Genomic DNA, 16,543 nt, shown 5'->3' with positions numbered 1-16,543 from the left:
CACCCTCCCCAGCCATCATTGGCAGCCCCCCCCCCCCCATCCCAGTCCTCCTCCCGTCAGCTACAGTTCTCCCCCTCGCCAGCCCTTAGTAGAAACACACCTTACCTCGGTGTCTTCCTCACATCCTTCTATTAGCTGGTCTGGCTGCAAGATCCTGAAGTGGCCTGCTGTCCTTGTGGCAGTGCTGACTGTCTTCAGCGGCAATGGTGGAGCTGACTGTCCTCAGCGGCAGAGTTGACTGTCCTCAGTGGCAGCGCTAATTACAGTGCAGCACTGACTGTTCTCATCAGCAGCGCTATTCCCAGCGGCGGTGCCGACTGTTTTCATCAGCAGCACTATTCACAGCAGTGGAGCTGACTGTTCTCAGCAGCAGTGGAGGCGCCGGCTGCCGCCCCTCCCACCGGGCATTGCATTGCAGAGGTGCCGGCTTTTCCCCATCTCCCCACCTGTAAGCATTTGGCCGCGGCCACGCAGCAGGTTTTGGGTGTGCAATCAGGAAATTATTTTGGTCCATCCGTGGGGTTTCTGGGTACTCTGAACCCCCCCCCCCCCCCCCCCCTGCATGCGCCACTGGGATTGAATACCCCCCAAAAAACCACAAAGCCTACTTTAACCCTAATCAGCAGTATTATTAGACACATGCAACCTTTTATTTAATTTAATTTTTCTTACAACAGTGTATTAGCGTTTTATGTCAAACTTTTACAAATGCTCAATGTGTTAGTTTAGCTTTCACAGGCTGGAAGGTTACTTTGATTTAAAGGGCGTACATTGCTCTTACTGTAAGATTTAACACAAGACAGTAATTACAGTATGAGTTATTGTATCTGCATAATACATTAGAAGGGACCCATTCATGTACTCATCATGCTTGTACCAAAGATCAGGAAACATTAATTATGAACTCTGTACACTACTGTACTCTTAATGAGTATCTGATATTTAATGGAGGTCTTCTACTTTTCAGTTAATGAGATGACATTTCACAAAAACCAGAGCTCAGTATATTGTCACTAATGAATTCATCTTTACTTGAGATGACTCTTCTTTTCTTGCTTGTACATCTATATCCTCGTGGGTTTGGAGTGCTTTAGATAGCAACTAAATGTCCTCCATAATCTTTAAAGGTAAGATTACAAAAAAATAGAAATTCCCCTTTTGAAAGATAGAATTAATTAAAAACAAAACTTCTTTTCCATTTAAACAATGCAATAACCCTTCTAGGTTTATACTGACCAGAAACACGGTCCAGCTCCTCCTGGACACACCAAAACACACAGGTAATCTCACTAGACTGAGCTGGCCTTCTGGCCAAGTATCCTGATCACTTGGCAACAATTAATGTGGTCGGCAGATGACTGGACATGAAGACAGACATCCATCATCTGACACCTGATTATACCGATGTGACCATAATAGTTTAGATCATTTTTAATGTTTTTTGTTTTCTTTACTTTCATCTGGCATCTACTCATTTTCCGCACTACACATTGCAGTGTCAAGCCAATATGCTATTATCCCTAATGAACTGTGTATTTTTAACCACATTTGCTTTAATTTAAGTTGATAACCAATGGGTTGATGTACTGAAAAAAGTGGTGAACTTGTTATGCCAACCCCCATGGGTACTTATGTAATATCTGGACTCCCATTTTTCTTATGAGACCGCGTCCCCTCGCGGGGCTCGCTGCACTCACCACGCTTCGGGCACGGTGGCTCGCTGCGCTCGCCACACTATATAAAATCAACTCCATGCGTAATTGGATAGTAGGGGTATGAAAAAATGGGGTGCATTTAACATGGGAGTCCAGATAATACATAAGTACCCCCCCATGTATATAGCCTTACAGAAGAGAGGTTATGCAGGCCATACATTAGCCTTGCAGTCCACCAATCCACCAATAAAAATGGCAGTGGAGAAGACAAGGCCTTCATTATCAATATATGTGCACTGGCCAAGGTAATGATAGCCAGGACGTGGCTTGCTGACACAGGGCCGGATATAATGGGATGGAAAGCACGGTACTCTTTACCTAGCACGGCGCCCATCGTGGGGATCGCGGGCATCGCGGGCAGTACATTAACGGCCGCGACGCGATGCACGCGATCCCCACGATTTCCCATAGGGTTCAATGTTAAATTTAGTGCTGGCCGCGATTTTACATTCAATGCTTCAATGGCCGCGATTTGGCCATAGGAATTAATGTTAAATGGGCCACAGAGGCCAAATAGGCACTATTAACACTTAAATGTCCCCCCAAATTTGTAACGCCACCCCACGATCCACGCCAACCCGAAGCGTGGCGAGCGGCGGCGGTACGCGTCCTCCGACCTTTTCATACCCCCACTATCCACGTCGGCGTGGAGTTGAGAATAGAATAGTGTGGCGAGCGCAGCGAGCCACCGAGCCCGAAGCGTGGCGAGCGGACGCGGATACCTGTGAAGCCCGCGTAGGGCCACGTTTACCTGTGAAGGTATCCGCGTCCCCTCGCGGGGCTCGCCACGCTTCGGGCTCGGTGGCTCGCTGCGCTCGCCACACTATTCTATTCTCAACTCCACGCCGACGTGGATAGTGGGGGTATGAAAAGGTCGGAGGACGCGTACCGCCGCCCCTCGCGGGCACGCTGCGCTCGCCACGCTTTGGGTTGGCGTGGATCGTGGGGTGGCGTTACAAATTTGGGGGGACATTTAAGTGTTAATTGTGCCTATTTGGGCTCTGTGGCCCATTTAACATTGATTCCTATGGCCAAATCGCGGCCATTGAAGCATTGAATCTAAAATCGCAGCCAGCACTAAATTTAACATTGTACCCTATGGGAAATCGTGGGGATCGCGGGCATCGCGTCGCGGCCGTTAATGTACTGACCGCGATGCCCGCGATCCCCACGATTTCTTTACCCACGACGCCCGCGATGTAGATCGTGGGCGCCGTGCTAGGTAAAGAGTACCGAAAGCACTAATTGAATTCACAATAACACATGAAAAATTCATCCATATATATAGGGATACATTAAATAAATTTGATAAAGTGTGGGGTAAATGGATAAATCAATGAAGGAATTATAGATGTTAAGTAAACACAATATATAGCGTAAACACAAGCTACTTTACTCACTTCCCCCCGAAGGTCACATATGGGGGAATTAATTCACCTCTCAATTAAGAGCTATAAAAAATATCACAAGACACAGTGGGGGGTAGGAATAGAAATTTGGCCTCATTAATAAACCGAGGAATTTATAGGAATGCAGCAAGAAAATTAGAAAAGTCCTTTAGAATACTGCCAAAGGGTTACAGCGTAAAAATTGTAAGAAAACCAAGGAAATACAAAAAGGGGGATAAAATATAGTGCCAATAAGGTTAGGAAAAACTAGGCCGCAGTTATAGATAGACCCTCCTCATTTATGGTTACAAGACACAAAATAGAAACGATAGCACACTCAATTAATAAATACAGGAGTGGAACAGCCGATGAGTATAGGAAATGGTAAGGCTGGGCAATGTAAATGTAAGTGTAAAGGCCCATACACACTAGAAGATTTTCATTTCAAAAGACTTTGCCAAAATCTCTGAAAGATATATCTTTTACCAAAATAGTGCGTACACACTGAGCTAGTTTCCCCAAAGAGCAAGAGATTTTCAGGAGGCGAAAGTCTTTGCTGAACATCTTTCATATAAAAGGTGATTTACATAATGGGCGGGGTTTGAATTACAAGGATGGGAGCAGCGGCCATTTTATTCAGTGCATTCCTGTTATTGGTGCATGATTTAGAACTGATTGCTGGGCTGCATATATTCGGAGCCCAGGGTTCAGGTAAACTACACCTGCTCCACCCTGACCGGGCAAAATGCCACCCATGTGCATGGCAAAATTTAATTTGCAGCTGTGCACGTAGGGAGAAATCCATTAAAAATATACATTGGGGGTGCAGTGGCGGCGGTAAAATATACATTGCTGGCCTGCAAAAAATGTAAGGCACGGCTTTGTGGGACAGGGGACTATGCACTCCATAATGCCCTTTACACATATACGACATACCGTAATGCCCATTACACATTATGACACACACCGTAATGCCCATTACGCATATGCCACACACCATAATGCCCATTACATATAATGCCACATAAGTGTCGTTTACCTACATGCTCATTGCTAGGGTTTTCATGCACGGTGCCAGGGGTAACGTGCTATGTGCACTGCATCCTTATGCTCACCTTGCCCCGCTGTCTGTCCCTGCCTGCATCAGTAAAGGAGACCGCCGGGCAGAGCGGTGGGGAAATCCGACTGTCTCAGAGCAGGTCCATCTGTCCGCGACTCGCAGCCAATCAGGCGACGGTGGCTCGCGAGTTGCAAGCAGGCGTGTCATTCCAAATAGCCGCACAGCGGATGGTTGGACCTGCTCTGAGACAGCCGGGTTTACCACCACTCTGCCGGCTGTCTCCTTTAACGATGCAGGCAGGGACAGACAGTGGGGCAAAGTGAGCGGACGTTCCGCCTCCAAAATGGACTGACAGAACGCAGTTCTGCCTAGTTCTGGCTCAATTTAACTCATAGTGGGCAGTAATATATACATTGCTGGCATGTGCCAGCAATGTATATATTACTGGCTTACGATTGTCATTGGTGCCCAGTGGTGCCAGTAATATATAGATTGCTGGCATGTGCCAGCAATCTATATATTACTGGCTTACAATTGTCATTGGTGCCCAGTGGTGCCAGTAATATATAGATTGCTGGCATGTGCCCGCAATCTATATATTACTGGCTTGCAATTGTCATTGGAGCCCAGCGGTGCCAGTAATATATAGATTGCTGGCATGTGCCAGCAATCTATATATTACTGGCTTACAATTGTCATTGGTGCCCAGTGGTGCCAGTAATATATAGATTGCTGACATGTGCCAGCAATCTATATATTACTGGATTACAATTGTCATTGGTGCCCAGTGGTGCCAGTAATATATAGATTGCTGGCATGTGCCAGCAATCTATATATTACTGGCTTATAAATGTCATTGGTGCCCAGTGGTGCCTAACATATACATTGCTGGCACATGCCAGCAATGTATATATTATTGGCTTAAAAGAGAAAACATTGGTGGCCAGAGCTGCTCCGTGTGGAGCAGGATGCAGGGGGGTGCATCAGCTGCATGCACCTGTGGGCGGCCGGGACCGGGCGGCAGAGCATCGACAGCCCCGTGTGGACATAGCACGGGTGAACAGTGGAGTGGAGCGCGGCGGGGCGGACCAGCGCGGCAGCAGGCAGGGTGAGACAGGCGGGGGAGCAGGGCTCTTCACCAGCCAGCCACCGCAGCAGCCAGCCGGACGAGTGAGCGGGGCAGCGAGGACAAGTCCAGGAGGGTGAGTATGACAGGCGAGGGGGCGGGGGGGGGCGGCGGGGCGTACCGCCGGGCTGAAAGTGGTTAATCACTTTCAGCCCTGCAGCGTACACACACAGCGATGATGGATGGAAAACCATCCATCATCGCTGGATCTGCTGGTAAAACCAGCAGAAGAAAGACCTTCCTAGCGGTGATGCGGGAGCGCGCATCATCGCTAGTCGGGGGTCGCTGTCCCATACACACTAATCGATTTTCAGCTGAAAATCGGTCAAAACGCCTGTTTTGACCGATTTTTAGGTGAAAATCGTCAAGTGTGTATGGGCCTTAAGTGTTTGTAAGTGTAAGGTATTGTACAGACCACAGGGAACAGCTGGATAAATTTACTTTATAAAAGGGAAACAGCTATGTATGATTGTCAGCTGAACCCGAGTGGTAATGGGTACACTACTGTTGTAATGTTATTTTTATGAATGTATGTATGTATTAAATGTGAAAAAGCAAAATTTAATAAAAATAATTAAAAAAATGGCAGTCTTCAATGATGAGCGATCCATCAAGGAATCAAGGATATTATGCATGTTAATAATCCCTGAATCCATCATGTTGGATTTCCCCGATTCCTCAACCTTATTAAAGGTTTGTTAATGTGGTGAAGGCATGATATTACAATAGCAATACCAACTTTTGAGGATTGTAGTGTTTTCCAAGCCACCTATGCTATGATCTAGGACCTGCTGCTTGAATATCTGAAGTATCTCATGTGTACTGTATGGCTAACCTTACTATTTTACAAAGTTTAATTATAAATATATTTGTATTTTTTATTGTGTTCAATCTTGGATTCCGACTGTCGGAACCCTGGCTCATTTTTCCCAGCTCGACAGAGACTCAACAGGCGGAATTCAATGTTTCGCCTGTTTAGTGGCGTGGCGAAACATTTGTGAATTTGACAATCCACGGTCGTTTCCACCAAAACAGATCTGACTTGTTTTAAAGTCATACCTGTTTTGTCAAAATCCGCCTTCAATGCTGTCAGAAGTGGCAGCATTGAATAGGGGGCGGGTGCTATTTTTGACATTGAATACCCCCCCTTAAACTGTTTCGGTTTCCCAAGGATTTTTTTTTATTGTTTTTTTTTTTTGTTTTGATAATGAAACTTTTTGCTTTTAGTCTTGATGCATCTTTTATGAGCTAAATTGAAGGACCTATCCAGTGCATTAAAAACATGAGAATAGTTCCCAATGACTTTTCAAGCCTGAGTAATGAAGTGATAATCCCAAAAAGTCATGAATAGAGAAAGTAGTCTCCTATGGTTCTTAGAGGGTATACTACAACATGCATGGAATTTCCTCCTCTCATTTAATCTTAAGGCTCCAGACAAATATAGGTTTGTGGTATTAAATGTGAAAGATGTACAGAAGGACCACACAAAATGACAAAGAAAACCAACAGTCAGCATACATTTATAGTCTCGAGACTGAAATAACCTAAGCTATAAATAGCACATAACGTGTATGTAGCACAACAGTATAGCATTTATCTTCTTTTAGACACCGTCGCCCCTTGGCCATATATAGCAGACTTGTGCTAGAAATCTGTTCAGTATGACAGGATAAGTTTTAAAGAAAACATAACAAAAAATCTTTCCTATTTTTTACATATTACAGTAGAATTATAAGTTATTACAATATATGCCCACCACTGCTCTAACTGTGGGAAGTTTGTTCAGATGGAGCCGGCTTTATCTTTGCAGTGGATGGTGTTTCTACCGCCAGCGGCCGTCTCCCACCAGAGGTGCGCGCGCCCCGTGGCAACAGAGCTTGGCGAGGGTCCCCAATGCCTCCCCCGCCATCGCCACCGGTCCCCCTCACCACCCAGACCCCCCTAACTGGGCAGCATCTCCCTGAAGTGGAGACGGGCAGGGAGACACTGCCCAGCCGCGTGATACGGCGATGCGCGTGCGTGTGAGATGCATGCGCGTCACAGTCTCTATCGCCGGCGCTCACCAGTGAAAGGCATCTGGCGAGCGCCGGCCAAAGATAAGGCCAACTCCATCTGTATATTCTCCTGGTACATGGTTCCTTGGTTATTTTAATAAAAAATGTCCTGCTTTTATACAATATAATAAAGTAAGTGAAGTTGGAAGACGAAGAAAGGTTTGAGGGAGGGGGACACAAATGAAGAGTCTCTAAAAGAAAATAAAAATATCTGATTTTGGTACAATCTGGTGAATCAAACATTACAGTAAAGCATAATGGATCTAGAAATGAAGTACTTCCTGGCCTTACTTATCTAATGTGGTGTAAGGTCGGCACACATTGAGATGACAGTCAAAAGGTAGACAGATAAAAGGTAGACAGTGAGTATGGTCAACATGGTCTAAAGGTCAACCCAAGGATGCTATCGGCAACATCTCCTGTTTTTGCAAACTCGCACTTTGGAAAACATCCGCTGAGAGTCCAAAATCTTGTTGGAGGTCCTAAGTTGCATGCCATGGTTTATGCATCTACTGTATAGATGGGGCAGTACAGATGGTGTAGTGGTTAGCATTAGGGATGCCAATCCCGGGGCATTTTTTCAATCCCAGGAGTCGGGAGTGAAAAATGCTCAATCCCGGGAAAGAAAACCACCCCTGTCCCCCTTACTTTAGTGCGGTGGAGCGGGGCAGGTGGCGGCTGTCCCCCTTATATAAGTGGTGGAGCAGGGCAGGCGGTGGCTGCGACGCCGGATGGAGAGAAATGCTGTGTGTGGCCGTGAGCATGTTCTGGCCCTGGAGGTGCAGTGCTGTGCGCAGGCCGCAGCGCTGCACCTCCGGCGCTGAAACCCGCTCACCACCCCACCCCTCCAGTGTCCCGGAACAAGTCACAGAGGCCGGAACCTGCTCGCCATCCAACAGAGTGAGTGACAGAGGGTGGAATCCTCTCCCCGCCTGACCTCTCTCGGCCGTACCCCGCGTCGGGAACAGCCGGGTGCTCAGACACTGCCCGGCAATAGACTGCATAATCCCGAAATCCCGGGATTGGATAGTCCAATCCCGGGATTGAAATCCCGGACATTTTGGGGCCAAATCCCGGGATCCCCCCGATCCCGGGATTGGTCACTCTAGTTAGAATTACTGCCTCACAGCACTGAGGTCATGGTTTTGATTCCCACCATGGCCCTAACTGTGCGGAGCTTGTATATTACATAGAAACATAGAATTTGACGGCAGATAAGAACCATTTGGCCCATCTAGTCTGCCCCTTTTTTTTATCCTTTAGGTAATCTAAATTCTTTTTGATCCTTATTTCTTTGTAAGGATATTCATATGCCTATCCCAAGCATGTTTAACCTGTTCTACTGTCTAAGCCTCTACCACCTCTGACGGGAGGCTATTCCACTTATCCATTATCTTTCTGTGAAGTAATTTTTTCTAACATTTGCCCTGAGCCTACCTCCCTCTAGTTTCAATGCATGTCCTCGTGTTCTATTACTTCTTTTCCTTTGAAGAAAATTTCCCTCCTGTACTATGTTAAAACCCTTCATATATTTGAAGATTTCTATCATGTCCCCCCTTTCCCTGCTCCAAACTATACATGTTAAGATCTTTTAGTCTTTCCAGGTAAGTTTTGTGATGTAGGCCATGCACCATTTTAGTTGCCCTTCTTTGTACACTCTCTAATGTATTTATATCCTTCTGAAGATATGGTCTCCAGAACTGGACACAGTATTCCAGATGAGGCCGTACCAATGACCTATAAAATGGCATTATTACTTATTTTTTCTGCTACTGATTCCTCTCCTATGCAACCGAGCATCTGACTAGCCTTCCTCATTGCTTTGCTACATTGCTTTCCTGCCTTTAAGTCACTTGAAATAGTGACTCCTAGATCTCTTTCCTCCTTAGTAGTTTCCATTATAGTACCCTTGATACTATATTGAGCCTTTGGGGTTTTGAGTCCCAAAAGCATAATTTTACATTTTTTAGCATTAAACTGTAGATGCCATGCTCTTGACCAATTCTCAAGTTTACCTAGATCATCAGTCATTTGATTTACCCCTCCTGGTGTGTCTACTCTGTTGCATATCTTTGTGTCATCTGCAAAAAGGCTTTTCCTTCAATACCATTTGCAATGTCACTAACAAAGATATTAGAGAGCATTGGTCCAAGTACAGATCCCAGGGGTACTCCTCTGGTAACATGTCCCTCCATAGAATGCACTCCATTTACTACAACAGTCTGTTTCCTATCCTGCAACCAGGTTCTTATCCATTTAATTGTTTTTTATAATTCAATCCCACACTTTTAAGTTTATTTAGCAGTCTGCGATGTGGGACAGTGTCAAATGCCTTACTAAAGTCTAGATATGCCACATCTCCCCCTCCCCCCCCTTCATCTTTTATTTTGGTTGCGAGTCCAAAAAGTCAATAAGATTTGTTTGGCATGATCTCCCTGCAGTAAAACCATACTGTTTTGGATCCTGTAAGTTGTTTAATTTAAGATATTCCACTATTCTTTATTTTAATAATGTTTCCATTAATTTCCCTACTATTGATGTAAGGCTCACTGGTCTGTAGTTACTTGCTTCTTCTTTGCTTCTGCTTTATTCTCCCTGTACTTGCGTGGGTTTCCTCCGGGTATTACGGTTTCCTCCCACATTCCAAAAATATACTGGTAGATTATTTGGCAACTAAAAAAAAAAATTAACCCTAGAATGTCTGTGTGTGCGTGTAAATGTGGTAAGGAAATTAGATTGTAAGCTCCACTGGGGCAGGGACTGATGTGACTGTTCAAATATTCTCTGTAAAGCGCTGCGGAATATGTGTGCGCTATATAAGAAACTAGTTTCCTAGCAGGGCGCCCATGGTATTGCATACCATAAGGCATACAATGGTATGCGATGCGATGGCAGCCGATGTTATACAATTTTAAATTGTATACCATCGCATTGTATGCCATATACAATGGTATACGATTTAAAATTGTATAAGCACCCTCATAGGGGTTTTCAATGTTAAATGTGCCCCCAATAAGACAAATAATTATATAAGCACCGTAATGGGTGCATACAATGTTAAATGCACCCCCACGCCACCCTTACTATCAATGCCAACCCAAAGCGTGGTGAGCGCAGCGCTACGCGTCCTCCGACCTTTTCATACCCCCACTATCCACGTCGGCGTGGAGTTGATTTTTATATAGTGTGGCGAGCCACCGAGCCCGAAGTGTGGCGAGTGCAGCGAGCCCCACGAGGGGACGCGGAATACATGTAAAGTAATACACGTCCCCTCGCGGGGCTTGCTGCGCTCGCCACACTATATAAAATCAACTCCACGCTGACGTGGATAGTGGCGGTATGAAAAGGTCGGAGGACGCGTACCGCTGTGCTCGCCACGCTACGGGTTGGCGTTGATAGTGGGGGTGCATTTAACACTGTAAGCACCCATTAGAGTGCTTATACAATTAAAAATCATATACTGTAGGGGCTTATACAATTTAAAATCGTATTGCATCGCATGCGTGCATACAGTATGCGATGTGATACGACTGAATATCGTAGGCGCCTTGCTAGGAAACAAGTACATAAACTAGGCGCTCTTCACACCGTCATAAGGGGCTGCGCCCCCTTAATTTGTGAACATTTGTATATGAGAAAGATGGTTAGAATTGTATGAAAGATGGCCTGTATTGCCACTTGAGTTATAGGTGAAATGTGTTAAATAGAGAGCATATGATTTGGATGGGGGTGTGTATTGTTTTGTTTACTTAAAAGCGGTTACAGAGTAAGATGTACATTGATAGTGTGGATGGTACAGTGACATTTCTGTGTGTGGGGGGGCTGTGTGTGCGTGTTGTTTAGGTGTGTATGTGTGTGCAATATTATAGTAGGGTGTTTTTGAGTCAGCGGCTCCCCACTGGCGGAGGTCATGACACAGGAAAACAGGAGGCTGCGTAGTGATAGGGGTGTGTGGGCATAAGGGGGACTAAAGAGGAGGGTGGGAGACACTGTGCAGCTTCTGCCAGTGGGTGAGGGTCCAGCGTGGCAGTACAGGACGGTGGCCCTGAGTCAGTGTCTCCTCCTACTGGGTGGGAGTTAGGGTGCATGAGAGCAGGAGGCTGGGCTATGAGGCATTATAGGGGTATGTGGGCAATACAGTGTCAGCGACTCCCCAGTGGTGGAAGTTACGGTTCAGGAGAGCAGGAAGCTGGGTAGTGATAGGGGTGTGGGCATACGGTGGACTAAAGAGGGGCGCAGGGGTGCTGTGAATTGCGGGAGGGGCGCGGGGGTGCCGTGAATCAAGGGTGGGAGGGGGGGCAGAATTGCGGGAGGAGGGGGCGCAGGTGTCTTCGAATTGCGGAAGGGAGCGGGGGTCCGCAAAGCGTGCGGAGGGGGGCATGAATCGCGTGAGGGGGGGTTGCGAATTGCGGGAGGGGGCGCGGGGGTGCCGTGAATCACGGGGGGGGGGGGCACGGGGCGCGATTAATCACCTAGTTGGTTATATATTCTTGTAGCAGGATGGTGGCTGTCATTCAGAATGCATTTACATAAACAGTAATAGTGTCAGTAAAAAATCTGACTTAAAACACCTACAGTAAAACAGAACAGGTGTTGTATATTATACAACGTCTTGGTTGATGATGTCTAGGTTGACGTGCACAAAGTTGCCACTGGAAAAAAATTCCCACAAGAAAGAATCAACACAGAAAGGTCAACACATGTAAATGTTGACATAAGTGTGGCCCTTCATTGGTGTCCATGTCGAAACATGAGAATGAATGTGAACATTCAAAAAATGAAAAATAAATCTTCAAAAAATCGTGTCAACCTTTTTCATTGTCGACCATAGCCATGTCAGTGTTTTGCATGTGCCATTTAATCCTGGGGTTGCCGTGAATCGCGGGGGGGAGGTGGGGGGTGTCCGTGAATCGCGGGAGGGGGGGTCGTGGGGGGGGTGCCGTGAATTGCGGGAGGGGGAGTCGCAGGGGGTAAGGGTGGGTGCCGCGAATGGCGGGAGCGCGGGGGGTTACAGCGAATCGCTGGAGGATGGGGGGCGGGGGGGGAAATCAACACAGAAAGGTCAACACATGTAAATGTTGACATAAGTGTGGCAATTCATTGGTGTGCATGTCGACACATGAGAATATGAATATGAAAACATTAAAAAAATGAAAAAGAAATCTTCAAAAACTCATGTCAACCTTTTTCATTGTCGACCATAGCCATGTCAGTGTTTTGCATGGGGGGGGTTGGGTGGTGTCCACGAATCGCGGGGGGGGGGGGGTCACGGGGGGGTCGCGAATTGTGGGAGGTGGTGTCGCGGGGGGTGGGTGCCGTGAATCGCGGGAGGGGGGCAGAGGGTGTCTGGCACTGTGGGCTCACTGGGCTGGTTCTCTGTCATATGAGTCAGTCATGTGAGTCAGAGGCTCCACCCAGTGTTATACACACACTCACACACTTTGAGTGACAGATGTAGCCAAATATATAAGAGATAATAAATAATAGCTTTTTGCATATATTTTGTTATCCTGAGTTTTCCAGTCCCAGATGCAGTGAAACATCTCTGTAGCATTACTCTCCCAAAACTACACAGTAGAGACAGCGTTGTTGGGGTAAGGTGCTTTGGTAGTTATTTGCCAAAACTAGCACCAAAAAGTTCATCTTTGTTTAATCAGACCATAGAAGTTTCCTCTTATTGGTAAATCAGTCCTCCGCATGCTTCCTGCAAAACTATAACTAGATTTCACACGAGTTTTCATCAACACTGATATTTTTGTAGTGGCTCACCCTATCATAAAGCATATATATGTGAAGTACCTGGTGATATAAGAAGAGATGTATGAAGGGGTAGATAAGTGAGCCATTGGAGTAGTCGCCAATGGCATCCAATCAGCTGCTACCTATAGAATGCACTTGATAAGTGCTGCTTTAAAGCTGATGGGTTGCTATGGGCAGTTTCTCCAATTGCTTATGCCTCCAAGCACTGCTTCATATATCTCCCCCTCTTTGCCACGGAAAAGTGTATATGTATGTATGTATGTATGTATGTATGTATGTATGTTTGTGTATATATATATATATATATATATATATATATATATATATATATATATATATAGACTTTCTGCGGGGCTGGGCACTCCTCCTAGAAACGTAGTAATTTGTTGTGTGCCCTCAACGAAGGAAATGTAGACTTGTAGAATGAAGCGGCACTCCAACCAATGTAGGCAGTGAAAAAAGGCTCTTTTATTGGCAACGTTTCAATACGGGTGTATTATCTTCAGCCTGAAGATAATACACCCGTATTGAAACGTTGCCAATAAAAGAGCCTTTTTTCACTGCCTACATTGGTTGGAGTGCCGCTTTATTCTACAAGTATATATATATATATATATATATATATATATATATATTTCAGTTCCTGTAATCCACATCTCTAAAGGCAACACAAAAAATAGCACATACACATACCATACTGTACATCCACAATAAAATACATATCAGTGGCCATTCCATCAGCCGGCTGTGAAGTGGGCAGATTTGATAATGTGAGCTGCTATGAATGTCATCATTGCCCCACCCCCCAGCATAGCACATGACACTTTTCCCCTATCCCGCTCACCTGCCTTTTTCTCTGCTCTAACCTATCGGTATGAGACTTACTTTCCCAAGGCTTGCAAGTGTGTCTTAATTTGTTCACTGTTATCTACAAGTAAAATTTATTTTTAAATTATAATGAATATATAATTAGGGTCACCATGATTACAATATATAATAGAACCAAATTGTCTTGTAATTAAATCAGGGTCCCGATCTACCCGCCCATAGCACAAACCATGTTCCAAGCTAAATAAACTAACGTTTAGATAACTGTGTAACAATGCTAATAAGTTGACCTAATCATTGCATTCATTGCTCTTCTCAGTACAATGCTTTGTAGAAAGACTCAAGATCCAAGGAACGGGTGTGGATCATTAGTTTAACCCATAGGTCTTCAAACTGTGGCCCTCCAGATGTTGTAGAACTACATGTCCCAGCATGCCCTGACAGTTTTGGCATGCTCTGATAGGAAAAAATGTGGCAATGCATGTTGGAACATGTAGTTTCACAACATCTGGAGGGCCACAGTTTGAAGAACCATGGTTTAACCCCTATTAGTCAACAGTGAAAAGATCGACACAGGATGGTGTAACGTGTACTCTCTAATACAGTGATTTTCAACCTTTTTACCTTGCGGCACACTAAATAAGACTTTAAAATTGCCAAGGCACACTCTAAGATCCCCACAGGGCAAAACACATTGGCCACCACAGGGAAAAAACAAACCTATTGGCCCCCACATTCAAAACAATCACACTGGTCCCCACAGGTAACAAAAATAAAATACATTGGCCCTTTACATGAAAAGAAGAGACCAGTAAATAACAGTTGAACTGGTGGTGGCTGTAAACAGGTTTGGGCTTCACTAGATGTGTGGGCACACTTGAGAACAGCTCAAGACACACTAGTGTGCCACGGCACACTGGTGGAAAAACACTGCTCTAATAGCTCGCTTTACCAATCGTAGTTCACGTGGATCGTACAGAAAGAACAAGATACAGTATATGAATGAAATAAATCATGAAAAACTAATGTCTACCATTTGTCAGCCTTTCGACCATGTCAACCTTTTGCCTGACGACCAACAGTGGCCGACCTAACTACTGGAACCACTATGGACAATGTACTTAACCTTTATTTTGACATTAATTTGACTGCTGCCTGTCCATACACGGAGATGAGTAGGCTTATTAAGGACAGCTTACTATGGTTACTTATACTGCTTTATGAATAGGTTTTTCATCTATTTATACTTTTGTCAAGGATTATATTTAGATGTGCTGGCTTGTCATAATTATATGCATAAAGTCTTTCTATTCAAGGTTTATGTGATGTTCTTCCATTTAAGATGAAGGTCATTATCCTTTTTCTGGTCGTGTTCTATTCTTTTGTACGATTTTGCTTCCCGTTTTATTGCTTTACATTCTATAAATTGCTTGGCATGAATCGGCCTTCAAGCTCCATTTAAATGTAAATGCCACAACGTGACCTAGAAAGCACTCTGTATTTTTATTTATTTTTTGCCTGTACTGTATGTATTGCATTTTTACTTCATACGAAGACGTGATTTGTGTATTGTTTTACTATGGCGCTCCTATTCTTCTGAAATGTATTAGCATTATCCTTTATTACCTGCAGATGGCACTGTTGCTATAGCTGGTATAAACTGCCTCAAATCCTCTGACAACAAAATTATATATAGATTCACCATTGCATTCTTTCTCTACTTTTAATAATATTCAATTATAGTGAAATAGTTGACCATTCTGAGTCTATATACTGTAGTATATACACAAAATACAGGTAACCAGATGGATTTCTAATCCCTAGGGCAAACCACCAGAAGGACTGCAGATTTTTCTTTTAGCACATAAAAGTATCAAAATATATTTTTAGGACTGTAGAAAATGAGTTAATTTTCTCTTTTTTTTTCCCCCTTTTCTTCAGAGAACAGATAATTAAGCAGTCCACCGAACTTGTCTGCCGAGCATACAGTGAAATTTATGAGGCTGTCAACAGTCCTGTCAATGGCTACAAGGAACCCACAAGCATCCTACATAGATCTCCACAACAAGTTCAGACCCTCCTTTCATAAATTTGGTTCACTTTCTTATGTACAGTATGTTTTAAATAAACAAAATTGGCATTGCTTTTGTTTTATGTTTAAATTATTTATAATTTTTGCATTTATTATACTTTTGTTGGTATGGGATTTTGCATTGCGGAGATCCAGTTTCTTCCAGCACAGAGAGATTTGTATACTTTATTAAAAGATTGGGTTTGGCATTGCATTATAGCATGATCTATGTGTTGGACTGGCTCCACTACTTATTGGGAGGGCAACTGCCTAGATCTTGTGTTCACCAGACTATGCTCAAGGTTCCGAGTTCACTAACACTCTTTTCCCTCTCTTGGATCACAACTGTATCACCTGCATGCTCTCCTACATTACTCAGTGACACTGAAGTCTTCCAATCCTCTACAAACCTGCAGGAATATTATCACAATTCATTTTCAAGAACTTCCTACTTCTAACTGCTGTTACCTATTTCACTGCTTTTGAGACAGCTGTATCACTCCTGAATCCAACTCATGCAAATACTGCACTCCCTAGGTCT

The 16,543-nt window shown here is 44.5% G+C and overlaps 1 protein-coding gene across 1 annotated transcript in view; it reads left to right on the top strand.

Annotated features, from left to right (window-relative positions):
- COG6 (component of oligomeric golgi complex 6) overlaps window positions 1–16,074 on the top strand; it is a 106,810-nt gene extending 90,736 nt beyond the window's left edge. Inside the window, exon 19 of the mRNA XM_083169745.1 lies at window positions 15,873–16,074. Coding sequence (XP_083025871.1) covers window positions 15,873–16,020 — 148 coding nt within the window. The 3' untranslated portion in view covers window positions 16,021–16,074. The remainder of the gene's footprint in view (window positions 1–15,872) is intronic.
- Window positions 16,075–16,543: the final 469 nt, after the last annotated feature.

The sequence above is a fragment of the Crinia signifera genome, chromosome 2, assembly GCF_055691185.1.
Source record: "Crinia signifera chromosome 2, ASM5569118v1, whole genome shotgun sequence".
NCBI lineage: Eukaryota > Metazoa > Chordata > Amphibia > Anura > Myobatrachidae > Crinia > Crinia signifera.
Note: the sequence above shows the minus strand (reverse complement) of the source record. Positions and strands in the feature narration are given on the sequence as shown.